This window comes from Scatophagus argus, chromosome 14 (assembly GCF_020382885.2).
Source record: "Scatophagus argus isolate fScaArg1 chromosome 14, fScaArg1.pri, whole genome shotgun sequence".
Lineage (NCBI taxonomy): Eukaryota > Metazoa > Chordata > Actinopteri > Scatophagidae > Scatophagus > Scatophagus argus.
In genome coordinates this window covers 11,130,085-11,154,690 of record NC_058506.1, presented here as the reverse complement: position 1 = coordinate 11,154,690, position 24,606 = coordinate 11,130,085, and the positions used below count along the sequence as shown (strand labels likewise).

At 39.3% G+C, this 24,606-nt stretch overlaps 1 protein-coding gene and 3 non-coding genes across 9 annotated transcripts; 1 reads left to right on the top strand and 3 right to left on the bottom strand.

Annotated features, from left to right (window-relative positions):
• The first annotated feature begins 559 nt into the window (after nt 1-559).
• LOC124070357 (cilia- and flagella-associated protein 54-like) lies at nt 560-24,346 on the top strand. Of its 6 annotated transcripts, XM_046410201.1 has the most exons (57): nt 560-814; nt 1,393-1,498; nt 1,911-2,060; nt 2,261-2,426; nt 2,781-2,839; nt 3,125-3,268; nt 3,638-3,751; nt 4,050-4,151; nt 4,407-4,599; nt 4,964-5,029; nt 5,148-5,260; nt 5,365-5,479; nt 5,791-5,876; nt 6,014-6,151; nt 6,601-6,748; nt 6,933-6,976; nt 7,113-7,241; nt 7,437-7,680; nt 7,940-8,076; nt 8,265-8,459; nt 8,573-8,665; nt 8,779-8,967; nt 9,111-9,229; nt 9,328-9,475; nt 9,612-9,767; nt 9,908-10,030; nt 10,456-10,572; nt 10,798-10,912; nt 11,292-11,381; nt 11,481-11,607; nt 11,813-11,891; nt 12,248-12,315; nt 12,435-12,632; nt 12,947-13,119; nt 13,205-13,359; nt 13,503-13,712; nt 13,962-14,161; nt 14,499-14,634; nt 15,022-15,151; nt 15,386-15,547; nt 15,635-15,844; nt 16,306-16,393; nt 16,582-16,752; nt 16,873-16,939; nt 17,252-17,437; nt 17,543-17,629; nt 17,724-17,843; nt 18,405-18,452; nt 18,578-18,719; nt 19,050-19,210; nt 19,317-19,471; nt 19,566-19,695; nt 20,603-20,762; nt 21,179-21,336; nt 23,299-23,445; nt 23,562-23,750; nt 24,011-24,078. In XM_046410201.1, the coding sequence occupies exons 1-56, from the start codon at nt 669-671 to the stop codon at nt 23,688-23,690; spliced, it is 7,542 nt and encodes a 2,513-aa protein (XP_046266157.1). In that variant the 5' UTR covers nt 560-668; the 3' UTR covers nt 23,691-23,750; nt 24,011-24,078. The 6 variants fall into 6 exon arrangements, with proteins under 6 accessions (XP_046266157.1, XP_046266154.1, XP_046266155.1 ...); XM_046410198.1 differs by lacking the exons at nt 560-814; nt 1,393-1,498; nt 1,911-2,060; ... (5 more) ...; nt 4,407-4,599; nt 4,964-5,029 and having other exon boundaries at nt 5,233-5,479; nt 23,562-23,682; nt 24,011-24,346; XM_046410199.1 differs by lacking the exons at nt 560-814; nt 1,393-1,498; nt 1,911-2,060; ... (5 more) ...; nt 4,407-4,599; nt 4,964-5,029 and having other exon boundaries at nt 5,234-5,479; nt 5,788-5,876; nt 12,251-12,315; nt 23,562-23,682; nt 24,011-24,346.
• On the bottom strand, nt 21,716-21,788 carry trnar-acg. Its single transcript has one exon. It is a non-coding gene; the product is annotated as a tRNA-Arg (tRNA).
• Nucleotides 22,298-22,370, bottom strand: trnar-acg. Its single transcript has one exon. It is a non-coding gene; the product is annotated as a tRNA-Arg (tRNA).
• On the bottom strand, nt 23,070-23,142 carry trnar-acg. Its single transcript has one exon. It is a non-coding gene; the product is annotated as a tRNA-Arg (tRNA).
• Nucleotides 24,347-24,606: the final 260 nt, after the last annotated feature.

Here is a 24,606-nt window from a genome sequence, read left to right as displayed (position 1 = left end):
TTCAGTCCATGGAAAAGATTTTGCAACTTTGTCATATCATTTTTAGTATTGTTGTAGCAGCAATGATTGTATTGAATTGAGTTGTGTTTCATTGATTATAAAGTTTTTACAGTCAGTTTTTAATTTCTAAAAGGAAAAGTGTGTTATTTTTTTCTTTCAAAACTTACACTTACACGTACTTTTTCATCACACTTTTACACTTTTATTCAAGCACGATCATGTTTTTGTCTGACCCTTGACTTTGCAAAACGGAGTGAAAATTTGTTAACAATTTGGTTTTATTTTTGGGTGTCTACCTGGGTGTTTCTACCTGTACTGCGTACCCTAACCTTGTGGTCACTGATTTTCCTTCTTAAAATTATCTTACGCTTATCTACTGTTGTTATCTGCCATCGTCTTTTATCAACGTCTCCTTTTACCATTTAAAACCACAATTAACGGGCAAATGAGTTTAAGCACATTTTAAACATGTGTTTTAAATCTTGAGTGAATCTATATAATCATACTATACTAATACAGGCTAATTGCTGAGAACTAATGGTACTTCGTTTCCGGTCTCTTTAGCGTCGTTACCATGGTAACGTTCATTTGTTGTTGGGTGAAGGTTAGCTAACAGAAATAGCCTTGTGCTACGTTAGTTGGTTAAAATTGCCGTTGTGGCAGCAGAAATGGACTTACCGGCCTCATATTATGGAAAACTTGATAAAAGAAACCCGGTTATTTCAGCATTTGAACGAGACATTAACTCGTTTTTAACACTGATGAGACGAGTTGCTTCTTCGACTAGCCAGGATAACAGCTCTTATGCTAAAGGGTGAGATACTGGGAACAAACTTAGTTAGTGTTATATATTTAAAGATAGTTGGCTGGCTTAGTGCTGCTTATTTGTTTTAACTTTTTGGACACTGAAACAGTCAACTACCCCAATGACAGCAGTGCGTCAAAAGAAAAAAAGTTGTCTATTTAGCTTCTAATAAGCAATTTGCTTTTGTTAGGACGTATTATTAGTCATAGCAAACAGGCAGGAAAGGCTTCACTTTAAACTGCAGGTGCGTAGCTAAGTTTAAATTTGGGCCCTGATGTGTCATCTCTAATTCCACCTTTCAGTCACAGCAATGACTGATTGACTCAGCATCTTTAATGAATTGGGGTTCCCATTCTTAGCCAAACGTCCAAGCAAGATTGTTTCAAATGTGGTTTTCTTAAATATTATCATTTGAGTTGATTGCTGATGTCTAAGTGCCATATGTACAGACAGCCTATCTAACAGGTGGTCCAGTTGTGGAATAGATTTAGTTAAATTCATGTTTCACATCCTTTTGTCTGTCTGGTTACAATATCAATTTTATCTTTAGCTAGTTTTTTGTTTTTTTTACTTTTAATGCTTTTAAGGATTAAAATCCTGGTGGAAATATGGAAAAAATACAAACATCGACTGCCTTCGAAGATGTACCAGGAGCGCATGTTGCAGATTGCAGATTTTCTCTTTGGGATAAAGGTAAATCACTGTAGTCCTTTAATCAGTTAACACGATTAGGGTAGTGACAGGAATCGTAGTCAGTGTTGATTACTATGCATAATATGCCTCCAGGGATATTATCTAGTGGAGTGAAGCTAATGTGAAATGCCCCAGGTTCATAGTTCATGATTTCTGTCAAAATGTGTCAAGCACTCTGAGATTGGAAAGAGAAGGTTTGATATTAGCTGTTGCATCTATGGAATTTACCTAGCTCTATCCCTTAATTTTGTCTCAGACTCTGTGCTTCTTTGCTATCCTCAGAATTCATCAGATTACTACCAGATGTTGGTCCTATAATTAGTCAGTTTAGTTTAGTCCTTCACAACTGACTGCAGGAATTTGCCAAGGTGCCACATGACATACATTCATCGCTTTCTTACTTCATCTGTAGTTGTACCAGCTAGCTCTCTGGCAGGGCTATAGTCTCCACCTGCAGGAGTTCAGCTCAACAAAAATAACTGACATCACAGACGTTGACCACTTGATGGCCTGCTTCTTCCCTGAAGGTTTTGATACAGACCAAGATTCATTTGCCATGAAGGTACACTGCTTGTGTGCTGTGTGTCTGCATGTGTCATGTGTTTAGCGTTTGACTGAAGTGAAAAGCATACTATGCTTTATTGTAGTTTGATATCTATTGCCTAAAGGTTTTGTCGTGTTTAGACAGATCAATGATATTTCGAGATGTTTTATACCTGAACCAAAATATATCTACAGTAAATATGTCGTGTGTGTGTTTAGATTCGTGCAATGCAGGGATGTGCCCTGTGCATATTTGAGCAGGAGAAAAGGCACAGCATCCTAAGCCAGAAAGGAGTGTGTAAACTGCTTAATGTGCTGAACTTCATCAAGATCATGATGCAGGCTTTTCAGCAACATGAGCACCTCTGCTGGCAAATATATAATGGTATGTTAGTGCAACTTTTATTCTTTAGTCCAGTATTTGCATTTTTGTCAGACAGAAAGTTTAGGAAGAATGACATCAGTTGTCAAAGGGTGAGAGAGATCAAGAGAAAAGGAGGATCTTGCAAGGTTCTTGTTCAATAACTTAATATTGTGAACAGCTAATGTAATTTTATATACTTTAAGTAATAGATTAACCTCCCAATGGTACTCATAGCAGAAATACTAAATAGAATTAGTGTGTGCATCAGTAGAGCAATGATGAAAGTGAAGTGAGAAATGATATGATTCTTTCTGTACTTGACATTTTATTTTAGGACCAACATACTCTGTACTTTTTCTTTCTCCTCTTTTTCAGGTTCATTACACATCTACACTATCTGTCGTTACCTGATGACCATGAATTGTAGTGCACAGGTGCTTAGAAACAGATGACAGTTGGAACTTATACTACTGTATTTGTTGCTGCAGTTGTGACGGATATAATAATTTTCATTATATTATCTCTTCTGCACATCAGTTGTCTTCTGATCCTCCCTCTGTTGTATTTTAACTAAGAAAGAATTCATTTCTATTCTTAAAATTAAGTGAAACTTTTATCTAATGAATGATCTGATGTAGCTAAAAATTACTGTGATTTATAATATAGATATTATTGGGAGTGTCATGATCCTTTTTAACACCATTTACGATCATGTCCAGGCACTGGAGTACCTTTTGTGGGCAAGCATCAGTTTAGAGCTCTCCATCCCTCTGATGACTGCAAAGTATTTGCCATGGATTGTCACAATGTACTGTGCTGTCTGCCACTGTTACTATGACAGCCAGGCTGCGGTGCAGGCAGAGGTGAAAGACACGTCATCTGCATCCAGACACCTAACAAACAACAGACCCTTCATATCTAATAAGATACAAATACCAGTTTTCTACAGCGGCCTGTTCACTGTCAGTCTGTTTTAGAAATGATTAACTAGGACTGTATCATAAAATTCTGCTATAATGTTTATTTGTCTGCTGTATCAAGATACTAAGGTCCCAAACATAGGTTAAATAACTTATCCCTCATGTTTAGCTTTTAATGTGTTAAAATGTAAACTGCCATTTAATCCACATATTAATGTCAAATAGAATAGGTTCTTAAGCTGAATTTCTGAATTATTCTGTAAGTGCTATTTCCCATTTGTGAAGTGGTTGTGTGTCTTCAAACTCTTTCAGGAATTTGCCAGGAGAGCCCTTGGAAAAATCAATGAGCTTGCAAAGATGGAGGAGCAGAGTGATGTTCCTGCCACCAGAGAGAATCAGAGAGCTTACAAAGAAGCTTCTATCAAGGCAGGGTGCACCTCTCATTGAAATATATAATATACTTGAAATATACTCAAACAAACAATTGCTTTGCATTCATAATTTGACTCACCGGAAACATCTTTCAGTGTCTAAGACTATAGCACTTTCACTAGATAGCCACCACTTTTTCTATGAATACACATGCACACAAATTTTTGCCTTCTGAAGATGTATGAATTTTCTCTTAACTTTCGGTGCCCGAGTTAATGTTTGCTATTTTACCTTTATAGTGTTGATGTGCTTTCTTTTACAAAGTTAAAGGTCTTTTTTTTTTTTTTTCCAGTTGGCTGCCATGATATTTAAACGAGCGGTGTTTGAGTCCCGCAGGAGACCCAAACCCTTGTTCAGAGCCAAAACCAAAAGCACCCTGACGGACATACCGAATGTAATAACATTCACTTTGCTGCTGTATCATCATATTTAGTGTTAAATCTCACATTTAAGCGTACTGTCACTTAAAAGAGAATACATAGTGTAGTAGACCCACCATACACATGTTAACTCCTCTTAATTGATGAATAATCTGTTTTAGTTCTCTATTGTTAAGTTTCATTGCTGCTGTTTGCTTTTTATATTTTTTTGTTGGATTTTGTGCAATCAATTTAATTGTAACAACTAGACCGCACATATCCATCTGTAGGCACCATGGCCTCGTACTACAACAGAGCGCACACTAATGGGCCTGTTTGACAGCAGTGCGGCACAGTTCTTGGGCATCTTAGAAGCCCTTTGGGACAGTAACAGACGCCCACTACAGACGAGGATGCCAGATGAACCAGAGCTGCAGGAAGTGATCCTGGAACTTCTTTCTGCTGGCATCAGTATTTTATCTGGTTAGTAAAACAAACACAATAGAAAAACACTCTGCAGTGATTATAGTTAGTCCACAATTAATAGGAAACATATCAGTCCTGAAGGTACTATAGAATTTTTAAAATGTAATTGGGTATTTAGGGTGTTTCTCTTTGATTGGGTTTATATTTGAAGATTTTTGCTGTATGCTATGTTTAATCGACATTGAATTTAGGCTTTGTTGAGCCAGTGTTCTGCATTTTACTGTCACTCAGTGTAAAGCACATTAAGTTTAAGGGTTATGAAATGTGCTGTATACATAAAATTGCTATTGCCTTTACTATAGGGTGATAAATGCTCATTTCATGCATTCAATAACGTGTTTGTATTTTCTCATGTTTGAAGGACACACGAGTGAGTCTCTTAGTGCATTGACACCAACATCCACTCTGATGGATTTAGCCATTGCAGGTAATGACTGTTTTCTTTGTCTTTTTACCTCACATTTCAACAGAGCTTTATCACGTGTTGCAAGGTGTTTGTTTTGGAGATCAGTGGGAAGTAATATGTTGGGGTTTTTTTTCGCTAGAGGAAAACAAAGTACCCATCATGTCTGCGATGAGGTTTGTAAAGCTGTTGTTTCAGTACAAGCAGCCAGATGTCTTTGCTGAACTTGCCAAAGAGATTCTGCAGGTTTTGCCTGTGAGTAACATGCGAGCATCTGCCACAATTTTTATTATTCAGTTCAGCATGTGCTGTGTCTCTGAATGATCTGGAGCGTCTCTCTTTGTGTCTCTCTGTGTCAGGGTGTGGAAGGTCAATCATTCAGGAGGGCAGAGGTGGAGCTTGCTTTGTTTGTCAGTTTTAACAGCCTGCAGTCTTCACAGAGGAGCCGTGCTAGAGAAGACAACATGATTGAAGGTAGCAACAGTGAAATTGTGCCATATATAAACCAATTCTGGCTTCTTTTCCTCATTGATTTGGGGAAATTGTTGTGGACATAACAATGAGGACCACTTGTTACTATGTTACTATGTCACCAAGGTGATGTCAGATTTATGAGAAGCTTAACCAAGTTATTTCTGTCAAATAATAGACGACAAATGTTTATGATGTTTATGATTTAGCATCAATTAGTATTAATAAGGTGCTCAGCATTAACAAAATATCAAACACTGATTTCAGTCATTTCTGAATTCTAATGTGGTCATGTTTTTTGATTTGTCCAGCAGGCAAACATAAGTGTTCACTCTCAATGAGTGATGAGTTCATCGGCCTGGTAGACACCTTACACAAGTCCATTTGCAGCTCTGTTCCTGTAAGTCTCCATAATGTGTATGTGTGTGTTTGTGCTGGAGTTGATCTGCCAATGACTGGGGCTCAGATTAAAGTTAAAGATCGAGTTCAGAGAAGTTTTTTTTCATGTGTATACACTGTATGTGTGTGTTTGTGTAGGATCTGCAACCAGACGTGGACCTGGTTTTGGATGTTGTGCTATTTCTATGGGGTAAAATAAAGGTGGCCATGCAGTGGGATCAGCTGCAAACTCTGGAGTTTACACATTACCTTGAGAAGGTAGATAATTGCAGCAAGGTATGTATTTAAAAAGGTGATCATTAGTGAAAGTATTGACTGTTTCTGGCTGAACACATTATTATTAAATATAACATGGTTACTTTTCTACTCCACAGTAAGAATTTGGAGTTGATGAGCTGTAATATTAATTGAATGGGATAAAAGATTCAAGAGTCTTTATTGTCATTATGCAAGCATAACGAAATTTTGTACAGATTCTCAGCTTAAATGCACATGTATAAATAGCAGCAGAAACATAAAAAATGAACACAATATAAAAATATAAAACAAAGTAAAGTAAATAAAGTGCACTTAGTGTCAGTCTGCGGTATGCTGTGAGTGTTTGATTGTGTGTGTGTGTGAGAAGCAATGTGTATGTGGCTAGAGGGGGGAGGGTGCATGTGTGAAGTCCTGTAGGGGGATGGGATGTGAGTATTATTAGCGGTATTATTTGTGAATGTTTGCAGTGGCTGTGGTGTCTGTATATGCTGTGTGAGGTGGCCTTTGCTTGTGACCTTGCAACTGTTGACTGCATAATGACAGCAGAGATGGTCCACACGTTGGCCATGCTGCTAGAGGGTGCAGCTGAACACTGTCATCAGACACAATATCCAGGTCAGTAAGTAGGTTCTACCATTAGCCCTATTTCAGTTGGTAAGGCAGCTAACATTATGCATCTTTTGTACTTGATCCGGTTTTATAGAATATCACTCTGCTGTTTGATTTATACTACCATTCCATGTAATGTTTTCCAAACTAAGGCTGCATCAGTATTATTATTCTAATACCTTGTATCCAGCAGACAGTGATGATGTGAAGCCAATCTCTTTCTCTCTTCTCGAGGTATGTGAATGAATTGATTATGTATTCAGAGTGTGTACATATTGTGCCAGTGTGCAGTTTTTAGTCTCAGGTTTTTCAGAAATATTATATCAGCAAAAACACATTGTGCAATGTGTGCATTTGTGCCTGCTCTCAGAGTTCATGTACAGAGCTGCTGCAGAAGTTGTGTGAGGTGGTGGAGCGGGCTCTTGAAGCTCTGGCGAAGGGTGTAGCCACACTGCTGCCCCAAGATTGCTCAGCAGTCACTGACACTGCCTTCATGCAGGTAGGCAATTAACCTGTCCAACAGCCATGTGTGAGTGGCTGATAAAAATTCTGTCTGACATTTATTAATTCTACACCCTTCTAAGTCAGATCTAAGACGGGAAACATGTAAAGCTATTAACAAATAAAATCAGTGTATATCGAGAAAATATAGTGGGTGAGTGTTTCTAAAAATGTTTTCCTTTTGTTCCAATAGAAATTTAATCCTCCCCCTCTCCCAACACCCTCTGTATCTTCTCTGACATCACTGGGAGAGGAAAATGAAGAAGATGAATTGAGTAAGAAGGCAAAAGAAGAAGTGCACACTAAGGCAGAATCAGACATCAAAGGCTCTCAACACACTCAGTCCACACGTGTATACCTGCTTGCAATAGACCTTTATGTTGAACTCGACATCATCCACCACAGGGCTTCCCTCAAGTTACTGCAGCTAAATGAAGGTCAGACTGCCACACTGACAAATTTACTCATTGTTGACTTTTAAGGATTGCTTAGCCTTTTCCCTACACTTACTTTGCATTAAATTTTATACTGATAAAAATGGTGACATTTCCTGTTCATGTACTTGCTGAAGTTGAATAAATCTTTCTTAATTAACATAAATGTTTAAGAATACTGATTTATCAATATTTTGGCCAATAACTCTTGCCACACTGTTGACATAAATAATTAGTCTGAGAATTTACTGGTTGTGTCTAGTCACAGAGTCTGAGCTCTTGGATCGAATAAAGAAGAACAAGGTGTCCAAAGCTCTTTTCCTGATGCAGAAAGCCTTGCTGGGGTTCAACAGCACGGAGCCAAATAACAGCAACAATCAAACCAAAAGTCTTCTGGAGGTTACAAATATTCATACTTTCTTAGACATAGTCACAACTGTGCATGTCATATAAAAACTATATATATCTGATATATTTCCACAGTGTTAATAAGGATTACTTGTAATAAATACTCTCTTGGTTATAGTGACTTCTCACGAGCTTATATGAAGTGTGAATTTTTACTGATTTGTTCATTTGCTTGCCAGGAGGCATCCACTCTGATACAGAGAGCAGGAGTGGAGGAGAGAAAACTGCATTTCTCCATGTGTAAGACTCCTGCTGAAAGTAAAGACAAAGGGATGGGGGAGGAAGAAGAAAACCCTCCACCCGCACCTATCTTACTCTCACGCACTGCACACTCATTTACCTTTGCCCCAGCACCTTATAACTTGGAGGGACAGGTGAAAGTTGCTTTTACTTATGTCCCTAATTTACTAATCCAAAAAAGAAGCAAATAATTCAGTACAACCTCTGTAATTTTCATCTTTCTTCCCCTACTTTTGCATCTTTCTAGGTGTGTTGGTACCAACTCTGCGGCCGTGCAGCTGAGCACATTAACTGGAAAGTTCGCCTTGGAGACTGCAGCCTGCCAGGAACTGGAAATATGGTACAACTGATCCCTTTCACAGAGGAATATCAGGTCTAGTCTGACGTATTTTTGTCATCTTGTATAACTTGATGTTTGTCCATAATATTAGGTCTGACTTTGTATGTTTCAAGGTACCAGCAGTATCTGATGAGTGTGTGTTGAGGGTGGAAGGGCTGGAACCCAATCAAAAGTATGTGTTCGCACTAGCAGCCTACAACAGCCAGGGAAAGCTATTGGGCAACACCATTGGAGGGACAACATTCCCACTGCTGGCATCAATGCCTGTACCCCTGCTCTCCACGTGGGCTCACTTGGCACAGGTGCAGTACACACAAAGTGAAAATTAGTTCCAAGTAGACTTGTGGTACTAATTTGTCACATCACCATATTTGGCTGTAGTGTAAGGTGTAGAGCCAGAGCCAGTGGGCATTACAAACATTAACACTTTTCTTTTCTTCCTCAGGTGGCATTTCAAACAAAGCAGTATGCCATAGCAAAGAAAGCCTGCAAAGAACTGCGGAGCCACTATACCTACCCTGGCCCTATGTCTCACAGTACACAGGAGAGACTTGCTAACATAGGGTGAGGAGGAAACACATTCAAAGTGTTCAGATCAAGAAATTTGTATTTTTTACATTTGCTAATCTCCTTTTATTCTATATCCATTCACCATTCTGAAGGCTACGTGTCCAGACCCTGCAGCACTCCTCACCTCTCCTGTGTCAGTTGTTCCTCACTTCCATCTTCATTGAGACAGAAATTAACATTCAGCAGGGATCACTCTATTGTGACTCATTCAGTGACAGTGGGCCGTTTATCTGGGAACAGGTAAAAAACGATCTCGACTGAGTGGTGTGTATGTACATTACAATTAGACTTACTTCTTGTACGTCACTGCCGTACAAGAAATAAGTCCAAACAGTTTAAATGAACATATATGAATGATATTTGCATGTGTGTGCAGGAAGCTAGACTGGCAGAGTGTGAGCGTATGCTGATGGGCATGGACCTGGCGATGTGGTTAAATGATGGTTGTGCTGCAGTGCAAGCTGTAGTGAAATGTTACGGTCTCTTGGCACCTGTGATTTTCCATCAGATCACTTGTGACCCTGTGGTACAGGTATATGCATGCACTTCATTTATACAGGTCTTAATACTGTATCCTAAAAGGGCCAAGTTAACTATGTTAAAAAATGTATCATAGCACAAAATACAATAATTCCTAACTATGTGTTCCTCTGTCTCTGTTCTGATGTTCAGGTGCTGAAAAAGTGCTTGATAGTGTTGGAGGAGAATTCATGTCTACTGAAGCAAAAATGGACTGGAAACACCTCAGAGTCGTTAATGCACATGATAGCCTGCATCAGCTACTACCTGTCAAAGGTGTGTCTGCATATGTATATGTGCAGGCTATATCATTAATGTGTGTGCAGGTTTCATTGCTGTTGAAAATTTTGCGCTAAACATTACCTTTAATTCTAATGTTTTAACCTTATTTTGGCACAAATCTGCTTCAAGAGAACCCTCAGATTTTTATTACCATCACATTTAAAACAGGTTTAATTCAATCCACATGACTCTCATCCTCTCTTGTTTGCCATAATCAGTTCAATACATGTTTTACCACATTTAATACAACATTTTATAATATGGAAACACTATATACAATCACCATATATTGTACCTATCTGTATTAAGTTTATCGGCACTTTGGTTCTTTGTTTTTCATTTTGAGTATTAAGCAGACACACTCATCAACAAGGTGCCTTGCACAAAATAATTTGCCATTCTTCATTCTCCTTGACCAGGCATTACGCGTGCTCAGGGAGCATCAGATGGCTCCTGTGGTGATGGACCGTGGTCGCAGGCTGCTTCAAGAGGTCTATGATGCCCAGCTGGAGATAAGCAGACTTTCCAGTCAGGCTGTGGGTGTAAGAAACAGCAGAAAACCGTAGATGTCTTACAATGGCATTAATTCATGAATTTACCCAGTTTTTTTTTTTTTTTTTTTTTACTAAGGACTTTTACGTTTTAGTGATGTTTTGATATTAAATCATTTTAAATATATACCAGCTGAAGAATATTTTGCTCCACTGTTCTTGTGTTTCTCTGTGTTTTGTGTGTGTGTGTGTGTGTGTGTATGCATACAGTCTAAGGCAGATCACACTGCAGTCAAGGGTGAAATGAAAAGTCTTCAGCTGCAGGCACTGCATTTAAAGACCAGGAAAAGAATCACATCTGAAACGGTTCCCACACCAGACAATGGTAACACAGAGACATGCAGACATATGCATACACACACACCTGTCACTGATTTTTTTTAAAAAAAATGCTGAAAACAAGGAAGTGTGCATAGCAAAAAGTTTATAGTGTCTGCCTCTATATTTGTATAGAGTTGTAAATATTACAGGACAACTTTATACTAATATAAAGTTTATACTAATATAAAGTTGTAAATATGACAGGACAACTTTTATTGCTGTTTAATAATCAATACTTTCTAACCCTAACCATAACTGACATTTAACACATTTCTTGAAGAAGACTCAGTTTGTAATATTTCATTACGGTCTCTCAGCTACTCATTTGTAAATAGTATTTTTTGTAAGCTTCACAATGTATGTGTATGTCTTTATTTCTGTAGAAATTTCACAGCCACTTACTGCCTGCGAAGATCCAACCATTTTGTATGATCTGATCTCCAACAGCATATTAAAGGATGCCTATCAACAAGGTAAGAAGCTCACACTTACTTTTTGTATGTGAATAATTAGTCTTGTTCATTCACACCTGTGTTTGTGTGTGTGTGTGTGTGTGTGTGTGTTCTTGATAGTGATGAAGCTCAGACACAAGGCATATTTTGCTGAATTTGCGGCACTGCTTCTCCAGAGAACCATGGAAGACGGCCACCCAGACCTGGTGTTAAAGTGGGGGCAAAGCATATTTGAATTTCTTACCAGGTATGCTTTCATTATCTACTTCCTTTCAGCTTGAATTTTATAATCCCTGTGGCCTTTCATAGTTAGGTTAATATTGCTACAGTCAAAACATCAAGAAATGCAGTACTGTCTACTAACTTTTGGATCATACTGCACTTTATTATTAACAGTAGCTGTTTTGCCTATACTCATAAAAACCTGACAGGAATGGTTCTCTCTTTGTTAGGCGTGATGGGGGGGTGGGACTGTCCACAAAACGTTTGGAGGGAAACAGTCAGACTCTGAAAGGAAATGAACCACCACAGGTAAAAATACATGTAGGCATGTAGGCACACAAATAACAACTGTGATATACTAAGATACTGTATTTGTGCCTGTGTTGCACCTGTTAAAACTGCTGTACTGCTACTAATGTTCTGTTCTGGGTTTTCATAATGTAAGATGGTGCCAGTGTGGCCTAGTCACATTTAGGTCCGTACCCTAACTCCAAACCACAGTTAATAGGAAAATGAAATTTGAGTGAAAACAGTCATATAACAGAACAAAATGAAATTTACCAATGAAAATTGTAATGATAATTCAGTTTTGCTGTAAAATTGATTATTTTTAGCTTTGTAATCTTCTTAATATAAAATATAAATACCATGCTTTGTTTTTGTAGCAGAACAAGAACTATGATACAAGAAAAAAACTAAAGCACAGCATGCCTCAGAGAGTGAGAACTAACAGGTACAGTATGTGCTTGTGTGCGTATTTATCACCCTGTGGGAATGTCAGTGTTTTGTGTTTAATTTCATGTGTGGGTTCACATATCTGCATGTACACTTGACTTCTCTCTCTGTGTGTAGAGAGATGCAAGCTGTGGAGAACCTGCTAACCACAATGACGTTTGTGGTACAACGGCGAAAGAAGCTGCTTCAGCTGAGAAACATGTGCTGTGAGGAGAGAATATGGAAGTCTCACCTCAACTACAGCATGGCTCAAGCCCATTTAGCACTGCTTTACCAGTGCTTGGACCAGCTGCTTGGAGGAGCCCTGCAGCACAGGTTTACTCACAAGATATCAAGTGTTTTACTCTATTTTTCTAGTTTTTCTGGGAACAATTTATTGTTGCATCAGTTACACTAACTGACCCAAGTGGCTGGTGTAATTACATGTCAACACAAAGAGACTAACTGTTGCTGATCTGCCCTGGTCATGGAGAGATATAGTGTTGCTTCTGGTATCTGGATTCAGATAGATTTGTAGTCTTTTTGTAGTATTGCTATGATTATTGTCAAAAAAATAAATCATTCTACAAATACTATATATATATACATATTAATGAGTGTGTGACTATAATATTAATTACTTGTTTCAGATACAGCCAGTTAAATCCCTTATGTTTCTCTCTGGCCTTCTCTGGCTTCCTGTTGTGGAGGAGCTCACAGCAACAGCAGTCATCTAAATATGCAGTCACCTCAGAGACAGAATCCTCTCATTCCCATCTAAGGGATTATCAGGCTGCACACAAAGACAGGAACAAAAAGGAGGGTGCGGAAAATGGCAAAAATTATATCTAAAAAAACAAGCTATGATCAAGTCTGTGTTTCATCACTTATCTCAACCTTTTTTACAGTGGTCAGAGTTGATGACTCTGTTACAGAGGAGAGCTGTGAGGAGGGAGAGGACCCTTCTCAAAGTGTGGAAGAGCAGAATGAGGTGCACAGACGCACTTCTGTCTTATTGCTGGAGTCACTTAACAAAGCTGCTTTACATCTCCGAAGGGCCATGGTATTGTACATATACACATAAATCTCCTTCATAGTGTGTTCATTCTGTTTGTTCCAGTACATTCTGTATGTGCTATTGATTTTACTTTCAGAATGTGTGTGTACTATATTGTACTTTATGTTTTTATTTTTCATGTTTTCCAGGTGTTGGCCCATCGTGGCAGCCACTGGACCATTCTGCAGTATGTGTGTCAGACTGTGTGGGACCACAGCTGCAGAATCGCTGTCCTTATCCAGAGTACTGCTCAACTTGAACCTCCCTGTCCCATCACAGCAGACCAGCTGCACAGCACCTTCACCTCACTACTGGTGCTGGCTACTGACCTAATCATGGACATGCTGAACAAACTAGGGGTAACTGTCACATAACGCTATATACACACACATAGATACACAATTACTTCTTTATAAAGAAGTGTAAAAAAATGAAATCTCCAGATTGTAAAGTGTGTAGCACTGTATAGGTACCAAATATTACTTTGGTCACGACAGTCTTCACCTTGTTGCATGAGCCAAAACACATTAACAATACAGCTACAAAGGTAAGATGACACAGTCCTGTTTATTACTTTGACCTTCATAATTCATCTTTGTCCCTACTAGGTGTGGAGCCTGTATGAAAGTGACTTTACTGAGGAGGAGCTAGAGTCCAGTCTCCACTTTTCAGCCCGACTGGATGACAACACCCATGTGGACCTGCACTGGGTCCGCACCTTGATGTTTCACACTCTGGAGTACCTCCATGACAGTGGCAGATGGGAAAGCTTGGCCCACTTTGCCTTAGTTTTCAACTCATACACACGGTGAATAACACTTTTTTTCTACAAAGCACCGTAAGTGCAGCTAAAATATAATTATATACAGACTTATTATAGTAACATTCACGGGAGATGGTTTTTGTTAAGATGAGGGACATGTTTTTATCTTTAAAGGGAATTCAACTAGAGCTTTTGAATTGGAAATCTATTAGTATCATAGTATTGCAGAAATCATGGGTGAAACAATTGAACACAAAGTAGTACTCTTTCACATGTCTTAACACATGCCCAGCTAGACTGTAAATGTGGATCAAAAAGTTATCTCCAACATTATTGTGCATGTGTGTGTATTTGTGTGACTGCATCTGTACCTCTATCCCAGGGAACGTTATGCCTTGATCATAACTCCTCTACTAGTCCATGCGCAGAGGAGGTTGCTTGAAAGGATAAGTTCTTTTGGAGGACCTGCAGTTCCACAACCACACCATGTCAAGACGCAGAAGGCCACTGGCAACAAGGTGGCACATACCCTCACACAGAAACATGTTCAAGTGTAACAAAGAAAACCAACCCAATAAGAATGTTTGTGTAGAAATGCTGATGGGTATTTGATTACCAGGCAAAATAAAACAAATACCAAACTTGTTTTCAGGCTTTTTTTGTCTTTTGGTTTTTGTTTGTGATGCCATATAATATCTTAATATTTGTCCCAAGTTTAAAAAGTCAAAGGAACTGTTCAGTAACAGTTAGAAACATATTCAGAAACATATTCACATCATGTGTTTTTGCCCTGTTCAAAGTGTAAAACTCATTTATCTCTGTTGGTTAACTTAAGCATTGTGTATATTGTGCTGTATGTAAATATATGAAGTACTTACTCTACTCTACTATACTCTACATTTCAGGTGACTTACAGGAGCTATGCAGGCTCCCAGCTGCTCAGTGGGTGGACCCCTCAATCTGCACAGCTGCTGCCCACTTGTAAAAAAGCAGCACTAGGAAACTCCACTCCTAGAGAGAGAGTTGATCTTAAAGGTTTAAACAGCCAACTTTATTTCACACTATGCCAAAACAAATTCCAATCACACAAGCAATTGCAGATAGTAGCAAATGTTGATGGCTGCCCTACAACTGAAATGATTCAAATGCTAAAAAAAACAGCACAGGAATGGCCAATCAGTGAGATACCAAAATGTTAGATAGAACCAAAAGTACACAGATGAAACATGTATACTCTTTCATTGACACAGTATATGTTCTGTGTCTAAGGTGCAGAGATACAACACTCCATGTCTCTTGTGTGCGTTCCTCTGGATGTGGAAGACACACTGAGCTGTTACCGTCAAGCTCTTGAGAGAAGACCACATTGTCTACAGCTCTTCCAGCATAGCCGTTCATTACTGCTGCTGCTTCTGGCATACACACAGCCCTGTGAGTTCACACACACACACACACACACACACACACACACAATGACAGCTTGAACCTTTTGTTTGCACTGCTTGTTTCTCTTCCCAGGCTTTGTGGCACAGTTTCAGCGCTGTCAGAGCAGAAGTCTCAACCGTTCTGCAAGCCTGGTTGATTTCAGTCCCATTATTAGGCTGACTCCAAACATCCATCCTTGTGACATGACAGAGGAGGACTACAGTACCCCAAGTGCTCTCTACAACCTCCCCATCAGCCCTGACCATAAGCAGACCGTCATTGCTGCATATTCCACCTCTATTAGTAAGAGCACAAAATACTATTGCGCTCTTTGTAGAAACCAGACAAGTGCTGACAAATTGTCAGTAGGTGGGACACTGTGTTATAGAAAGTATAGAAAGGGTTGAAAGGGCATATTTAATCAAGTTTCAAGTCAGGTTTTTGCATAAAAAGCATGCTATGTCATGCTTATATGAAATAATGCAAATACTTGCAATAAAGCAATAATGCAAATAATCTAAATACTTGTAATATTTCCAGTAATATACAAAGTATCTAGAGATACAAACTTCAACATTAAAAGCACTGTGAAAGCAGTGCTTTTAATGTTTATTATTATAAAGTTTGATACTATTCTGCCATTCTGAGAGTACCGACGCAAAAGGTGAAAAGATAATAACATGGAATATGTGGATGACGTGTGTGCGCCAGGCTGTCACAAAGGTCTTACATTTGTTTCCCATGTCTATACCACTTTTCTTCAGAATATCTCCACGCCAATGGTTATGACTCCCTCAGAGTTCTGGCGCTGCATGAAATGGGAAACCTGCAGTTTTACAATGGAAACACACGGTTAGAAATTGTTGACTGAGTGTGTACTATGTGTGTGTGAGTGTGTGTGTTTGTGTCTTGGAACAAGCCTACATCCATTTGTGTTTGCATTTACCTGAGATTATGCAAAAAAAAGCCAATAGCCCTTTTCATGATTTTCCTTACATTTTTATAATGATTTAATTCCTGTCTATGCTTTTTTTTCCAAGGGGAGCACATTCATACTGGAGTAAAGCTGTAGATTGTGCCTTACAATGCTCAGGGACGGTAGAGAAATGGGATGGTATGTCCTTTGGGGGTGGCTCACTGCAACAGACCCTGAAACAAGCTGGCATTTGGGGATGTCTGCATGCTGCTGGGCTCACTGCTAAGATTGCACAGTAGGTTTCAGTGATGTTCATAAGATTGATTTGATGATTTCACATGCTTTCATTTGTCTGTGTTGCAAGCATATACCTTCAAAACTTACCTGCTCCTGTGGGATGTCATTTGATCTACAGGTATATCTTAACTTCTGATATCAGCCAACGGACCAAGTGCTGTCTCCTGTCTGCTCACCTCTTTAAGGTAATACTCCCTCGGGATGTTGAATTTTCTCCTCAAAAAACATGGTTTGTGGCTCAAGAGGTAAAGCAGTCATCTTCTGGTTGTTTGAATGGTAATTGACCCTGATTAGCAGGTGGCACCTTGCATAGTAGCCTCTGTGTATGAGTGAATGCAAAGAAGATAACGCTATATAAATGTAGTCCACTCACAATTTTGTTGCTTAATGTTGACTGGAATTTTTTTTGATCTCATGACTAAGTTTTGCTGTGTGTGTTTGTGTACATTCCTTCTGAAATGCTTTTGTCTGTGTGTGTGTGTGTCCCGCTTCCACAGTGTGTGCTGTGTTGCTCCCTGGCTCATCCCCAGGCCGACCTGGAGTATGCTGATCACAACATCGGAGAAGAACTGCTCCCTGGGGTTAACCTTTTCTCTGAGCCGCACAGGGTTCACCTCGGCACAACTGTAACCAGCCTTAATTTCATCTGCCATTGGCTTTTTTCCACAGGCTACTACATCACGGTACACACAAAAACTTTTTTATTTATTTAAACATGCTTTCCTCATTTTGATTACAATGTTCAAGATAAATATTCATTTAGTTTTAAATTGTGTTTGTAATTTCAGCTACTGCCCATACTAACCCTTTACCTACATTTTGTGGGGAATGTGTGCAGAGATGTGCAGCGCACTGTTGAGGGCAAAATACTTAAGGTCAGCATTTGTGTTGTATTCTAAGTGTGGATGTAAATGCTTGTCCTCTTGTGGTTCTGGTGGAGTTTTTAGTCTGGGTTGGTTTTTTCTGCAGATACGTGCCCTTACTGAAATGTGTCTGTTCACTGAAGCTGTAAAGGAATCAGTTCAGCTCACCCAAGGAACAGGGGTCCTTTTGCCTTATGGACACTACATTGCCAAAGACAGCCTAAAAGTATGAACACACACACATATATGTTCTCTCTGCCTTTTTCATAGCCTGTGTAAATAGGTCATTTTAAAAACCCTTGCATCTTGTTATTGTTTTTTCTTCTCTATCCCTCCCTTTAGTCGCGTGTCTCTTACCCCAGTCCCATGCATTTTCTGGCCTTTAATGCCCTTTAACTCTCATGCTCTCAGACTTTTTCAGCTTTCCCTCATCTTCGCTGCAATAACCAATTTTCCTCCAGGCCTAGTCATCTCACATTCCTGGTCCATCTCTTCACCTGTTCCCAGTTTTCCTCATCAGCCCTGATGTTGTCTAATCTCACTTACCTGCCCTTTACATTTGCTTTTTTCTTTCTTTTCCTTTGTTTTGCGTTGTTTTGCCTGAATCTACCTTCCTTCCTGCCTACCTACCTGTAAGCTTTGATGCATCAGTAAACCACTGAAATCCCCTTACCTCAACTGTCTGCGTGTGGGTTCTGCTGCCTCTTCACAGAATGACAATGCTCATGCTGTTTGTTTATACATGCCATCATTTGAATAAATATTATAAACTGTGCTCATTGTGCAGCCTGTGAAGATATTCTTCAGCAACAAGTCTCTCCTGGACAATGCTGAGGTATTTTCTATACCTTCAAGGATTTCTTCAGATTGTTTGAGATCTGAAATTGATTTTTGCTAAACTTGCTTACAGCACTGGTTTCTCTTGAGTGTAATCTCTGTTTATGTGGTGCTTCTGGCTAGGCTGTGGAAGAACTTGTGAACTGTGACTTTGCTCCAGAGGTTCGCATGCTGTATGGATCCACGTTGTGCCTCCGATTCAACCTTGCTCGTATTCAACTAGTCTTGGCACTCAGTAACACCGTGGACAGCCCTCCTGCACCAGGTCTGTAATTGAGAGCACTTTGTTCTTTCTGTGTAATTTATGCTGGGTTTTTTTGTGTGGATTATGTTATGTAGTTTAATTGTTCAAGAAAATTAGGGTAGAGGATGTATTATTAGCATAAGATCATGCTCTTTTTGTATCCTCTGTTTCTTCAGATGTCCAGTATCCCAAATGTCTGTGTCTCTTCTTAAAATATACAGGCCGTGCAACTTTAAAAAATAGAACCAATAAATCCTCGGGATTGGGTGTTAGCTGGTCAAATAGTTCAAGAGATTCTGAGACGCTGTGGATCAAACAGCTCTTTATGCACTAAGTGGGAATCTCTTGCAGATTCTGTTGAAGGTGAGATGGAAGCTGGCATAACAAGTTATTCGGTGAACTTAAAACATCATGAACAAAACAAACTGGACACTGAGGGCTCCTGTCTAGAAGAGCCAAAAGTGCTGACTCTTGATGCAGAGAAGGAGAAGCTTACTCCAGAAAGGTTGAAGGTAAGACTTAAGGGAATTTTTCAGTAGATCTTTTCTTCACTGCTTTGTGAATTACAACAAGAATACAACACTGAACTGTTGTATGTTGTCATCTCCTCTGTTGTAGTTTCTTTTGCTAGAAGGAGCTTCCTCCTTGTTGCACTCCACTTCACAGCAACTCACAAATCAGTCGTGTGAGGAAATAGAGAACCTGGAACTGACAATAGAGTTCAATCTACTGAAGGCCAAAATGTACTTGCAGCAAGGAAATGTTGCACTTAGGTATGATGACAATATAATTGTGCAATGTGTGTGAGTTTACATGCTTATGTTTGCATTTCCTGACTGTCCTAACCATCTTAACATCCTCCTGCAGTTCTGAGATGGCAGTTTCTTCCTTGGTGCTACTGCAGACATCTCCTTTAATCATGAGACAATCCATACCCGACTCTCAGAAACATGCATCTGATTCCATGCTCCCAAATGCCAGGACTGGATTTCAACAGGTAGGATGTCTATAAATGAAAAGTGGAGTCATATAAGTTTCTTATATTCTTTACAATACTAAAGTATGTGAAATTCCTACGTGTGCACGGTGTGGTAAACATTGCAGAACATGACAACATTAGCAGACAACAACAAAATAAAAATAAAATAATAATGTCCCCTTTTCCATTAACGTGTTTTTATTTTTGGTAAAACACATTTTTCTCCAATGAGTTCACCTTTAGTAATAGTAGTTTACAAAGTTCCATTTATTCACAGATGACAGTTTATCCAACATCCAAAATGCACTAATGTGATCAAAACACTTCATACACATCTCAGAACCAACTCTTGTACATTTTACTGTCCCCCAAGAGTGATACACTTTGTGTTACACAATATCCTGAAAAACAACAGATAACATTATTAATGTGTATGACTATTACCTTTGTCATGTCATTTATTTATTTGTTTAGCATACACCTTAGCAACAGAAAGCGTACTTTTTTTATTGCATAGTATAGAAATGCTGCAATATGCTTCAATATGCATTATTTTTTTGCTTTTGGCCACTAGTTCTTATGTCCTCCTATGTTCTCCCCCACCTTATGTCCTCTCTTGCAATACGTCTCAGAAAGAATTTTGGATCTCTGATCCATGCCTGGTAATATTTTGCACAGATGCTCAGACATCCAGCATTCATGCATCAAAGAGGGATATCTAGTCATATTGCTGAAACTTTCCACCTCCATGAGGAGCATCATCCCATGCAATTACACAATGTTTTAATGGTAGTTCAGTTTAAGTGTGAAAACAACTTAGTGTGAAAGTTAGGGCTGAAAAATGCACATAACCACACAACAGCAGTAGAATGGTAACTTTTACACATTTGTATACATATATGTATGTGTTATGTCTTGTCTACAGAGTACTAAAAGTTGCAACCTGTCAGACTTCCTGTATGCAGACTGCTCCAGAGCAGTTGAGGCCAGTGAACGAATTGGAATTTCTTTGTGGATGCGTTGCTGCCTGACTCTGGTCCATAGTCTGGCTGCTCACATCCCTGGATCTGTTCCCCTTTTCCCAGGTCAGTTCACATGTTGTGCTGAGCCCTTTTTAATGAGTGATACATTGCAAGCTAGAACAGTTAATACTGTATAAAGCTAATGTTGGAACAGACAAATGTCAAAACAAATGCTGATCTTCCCTCCTAAGCAAAACACTACTGAGCATACACTTGAAAAATAAATGGGGGACTACTTTACTATTATTAGTCTATTGCTTTTCTTGACACTGTTTTACATAATAACAGATGGGATATTACACCCAGCATGCCAGAACTTTTGAGTACAAGAAAATTGAAATCTCAAATATTTTTAGCACCTTCAAACTAACCAACAGAAAAATATTAAATGTGTATTAAATGTGTGTGTGTATGTGTGTGTGTGTGCATGTGTGTGTGCGCATATAAATAAACATATGTGGGGGGGCTGTATTTTTTAGGTAAGAACATTGTAGAAGAGGCAGCTCGGTTGTTACAAGAAGGTCTTGATGAATGTGCTCTGCGGGGAGACCTCGACATTCAAGCCCTGTTAATGGTTGAAAGAGCAGAATTAGAAGCACAAAGAGGCAAAACTGATGACAGCATTGCAATGCTACAGGTACCAACACACAGAACATTTTTTGTTTTCACTCGAAAACAAAAGGTAATGGCTTTAACATTGCTGGAAAAAAAATAAAAGCAAAAACACAACTGTCTCTGAACATTCTTGTCCTTAATGGTATCTTCTTTTATTTGCTTTTCAAAGCAAGATTTTTAGCAAGTAACGCTGAACAGAAACAGAAACGAAATTGACTTGATGTACATTTTGACAGCCATTTACAGCTTGTTTGGCTGTTTCCAAATGTACTTTGATTGACAGTATGTGGGAAAGGAGTTTTGTAAAGAAGAAACAAGTGTAGCATCTTTGCAGTTGTGACTGTACTTTGACAATATATGGGGAAGGAGAAAGGAGTGTGTTTCCCAACTAAAACTTAAACCGAGCTAGCCAGGAGTCGAACCTAGAATCTTCTGATCCGTAGTCAGACGCGTTATCCATTGCGCCACTAGCCCCACATGATGTAACCTCTGGGAATGGCTTGGATGTCACCACATGCCATGCGACCCATTGTGGCATTATACTTTGCAGACCATTGAGGAGAACACTGTTTGAAGGACTGATAGAATCGGAAAGTATTTGAAAATATGTAAATTGAAGTGAAGGCCAGAATAGGTGAAACCAAACACAAAACGTTTATCACTGCTGCCATGACCCGGATTTGAACCGGGGTTGCTGCAGCCACAACGCAGAGTACTAACCACTATACAATCACGGCTACAGCAGCAGTGCTGAGTGGTCGCAAGTGTCACCTTGTTGTGAGAGCATATTGGGCGCTTTGAATATCAAACATACTGCTGTTTTGTTTGCATAGGTTTCCTAAATAATATGTTACAAAAGACAGTCTAGTTCCTTGGAAGTTTTATATTGTGCTGCTGTGAATATTCTTCAGAGAAAAAGTTGCTTTTCAAAGCAAGATTTTTGTAAAGAAGAAAAAAGTGTTTTTTCAAGTTAAAGCTTAAACCGAGCTAGCCAGGAGTCGAACCTAGAATCTTCTGAGCCGTAGTCAGACGCGTTATCCATTGCGCCACTAGCCCTACATGATGGAACCTCTGGGAATGGCTTGGTTGTCAGCACATTCAAAGCGGCCCATTGTGGCATTATATTTTGTAGACCATTGAGGAGAATACTGGTTAAAGGACTGATAGAATCGGAAAGTATTTGGCTTTTGGTGGGAACAGTTGCTTGAGGTGTCCACTTTGAAAATATATAAATTGAAGTGAAGGCCAGAATAGGTGAAACCATCAAACACAAAACACACACTGTTCATCACTGCTGCCGTGACCCGGATTCCGGGGTTGCAACCGGGGTTGCTGCGGCCACAACGCAGAGTACTAACCACTATACAATCACGGCTACAGCAGCAGTGCTGCGTGGTCGCAAGTGTCACCTTGTTGTGAGAGCATATTGGGCGCTTTGAATATCAAACATACTGCTGTTTTGTTTGCATAGGTTTCCTAAATAATACGTTACAAAAGACAGTCTAGTTCCTTGGAAGTTTTATATTGTGCTGCTGTGAATTGTTATTCTTCAGAGAAAAAGTTGCTTTTCAAAGCGAGATTTTTAGCAAGTAACACTGAAAGAAAACAGAAACAAAACTGACTTGATGTACATGATGACAGGCCATTTACAACTTGTTTGGCTCTTTCCTGTTGTGACTGTACTTTGATCGACAGTATGTGGGGAAGGAGTTTTGTAAAGAAGAAACAAGTGTGTTTTCAAGTTAAAGCTTAAACCGAGCTAGCCAGGAGTCGAACCTAGAATCTTCTGATCCGTAGTCAGACGCGTTATCCATTGCGCCACTAGCCCTGCCACCTTGCCTTCTCCAGATGTTCTGTCAGCTGCTGTTCTGCTTATGTGCAATCTTGATCTCAATACTTTTATACAAAGTTGGTGTGTGAAATGTGCAACTTTTTGGGATTATCACAGTTCTGCTGTGTGCCATTTTTGTATGGATGTGTTTAGGAAGCTGTGAGTCTGCTGTCAGGATGGACATGCATGCCACCACGGTCTAGTCTGACTCTGGCTCGGGCCACTTTGTTACTCAGTGACCTGCGAGGAGTGCAAAACATTAATCTTCTAAAACTGACACAAAAGCTCCTTGAAAAGCAGGTACACAAACACACGAACATATGCATACACACTCAAATATATACATACAGGTACCAGTGAGTATTCAAAAAGCAAGCAAAATTTAATATTTAGTGTTCTTTCTCCATTTCTTTCAGCTGCATGTCTTTGGTCAGAGAGTGGTACTGGATGATGGAAAAATAAGTTTCTCTCCTCCAGGACCCAGCAATATTTACCTCCCTTACCTCAACATACTCCACCAGGTCACTTTACGAACTGGTAAATAAAAAAACTGTTTGCCATCTTGTGGGAACAAGACAAAGAGTGTACAGCCACAGTCACTAACAGTGAGACTAACATGTTCACAGTAGCAGTGTTAAGGTGTTTACATATTAAACAGATAATGTTTACAATATTGACCATATGAGTTCAGCATGTTAGCAGTTACTAATCAGAATTTTTGTCCTTTTTGCTCTTAAAAATGACCTAATGATTAACCAATTTTCGCCACTGTTGCTGAAAATTTTTCTGTCAATTGCTTATTTTCTGCTCTTTTGTCAGAAAAGTAGCTTCTCAGATAGCTTACTCTATCTTCCACTGTTTGAAGGTCACATCCTGGATCACAGTGTCGTGGAAATGCCAGCCTCAGTCCAGGCATCACAGTCCCCTTCCTGAGGGAGACCCTCAAGCGCAAATTCCATATCTTAGTAACTCAAACACCTTTAGTCCTACAAGCACCCCATGCTCAGCTAGAGGCCCAGAATAAAAAGTCACTGATAATATACTTAAAATATACCAGTCCTGTGTCTATTCTGTTTAGAAACGGAGCTGGAAGCAGAAGTGGATCTGATCTTTGTGGCTGATGGGGTGCTTGTATGTTAAAGAGCAAGAATGTTGTTGTTTTGTGTAATGACATACTGTGTAATAAACTTGATAATTAAAACAGAAGTGTTTTATTTGTTAATAGGTTATTAGCATGGCTACAATATGTGGGAGCAGTTAAATGCAAATAATAACTGGCCACTCTGGTTGGAGTTTACTAGACCAAACAATGTTAATATAAAGAATGTAAACATTATGGATATTTTCAGTCAATGTCAGTTGTCACTGTCTAGAATTGAAAATGATTATGTTAATTCTGTATTTATGTAGCCCTGTGATTGACTGGCGACCAGTCCAGGGTGTACCCTGCCTCTCGCCCAC

Bases quoted from the DNA above. Each gene is read 5' to 3' on its own strand.
- LOC124070357 (XM_046410201.1), top strand. From the start codon at position 669: ATGGACTTACCGGCCTCATATTATGGAAAACTTGATAAAAGAAACCCG. The intron at 8,968-9,110 runs GTGCAGTACACA...TTTCTTCCTCAG, and splicing joins CGTGGGCTCACTTGGCACAG to GTGGCATTTCAAACAAAGCA. The intron at 16,753-16,872 runs GTAGGTTTCAGT...TTTGATCTACAG, and splicing joins CTCACTGCTAAGATTGCACA to GTATATCTTAACTTCTGATA.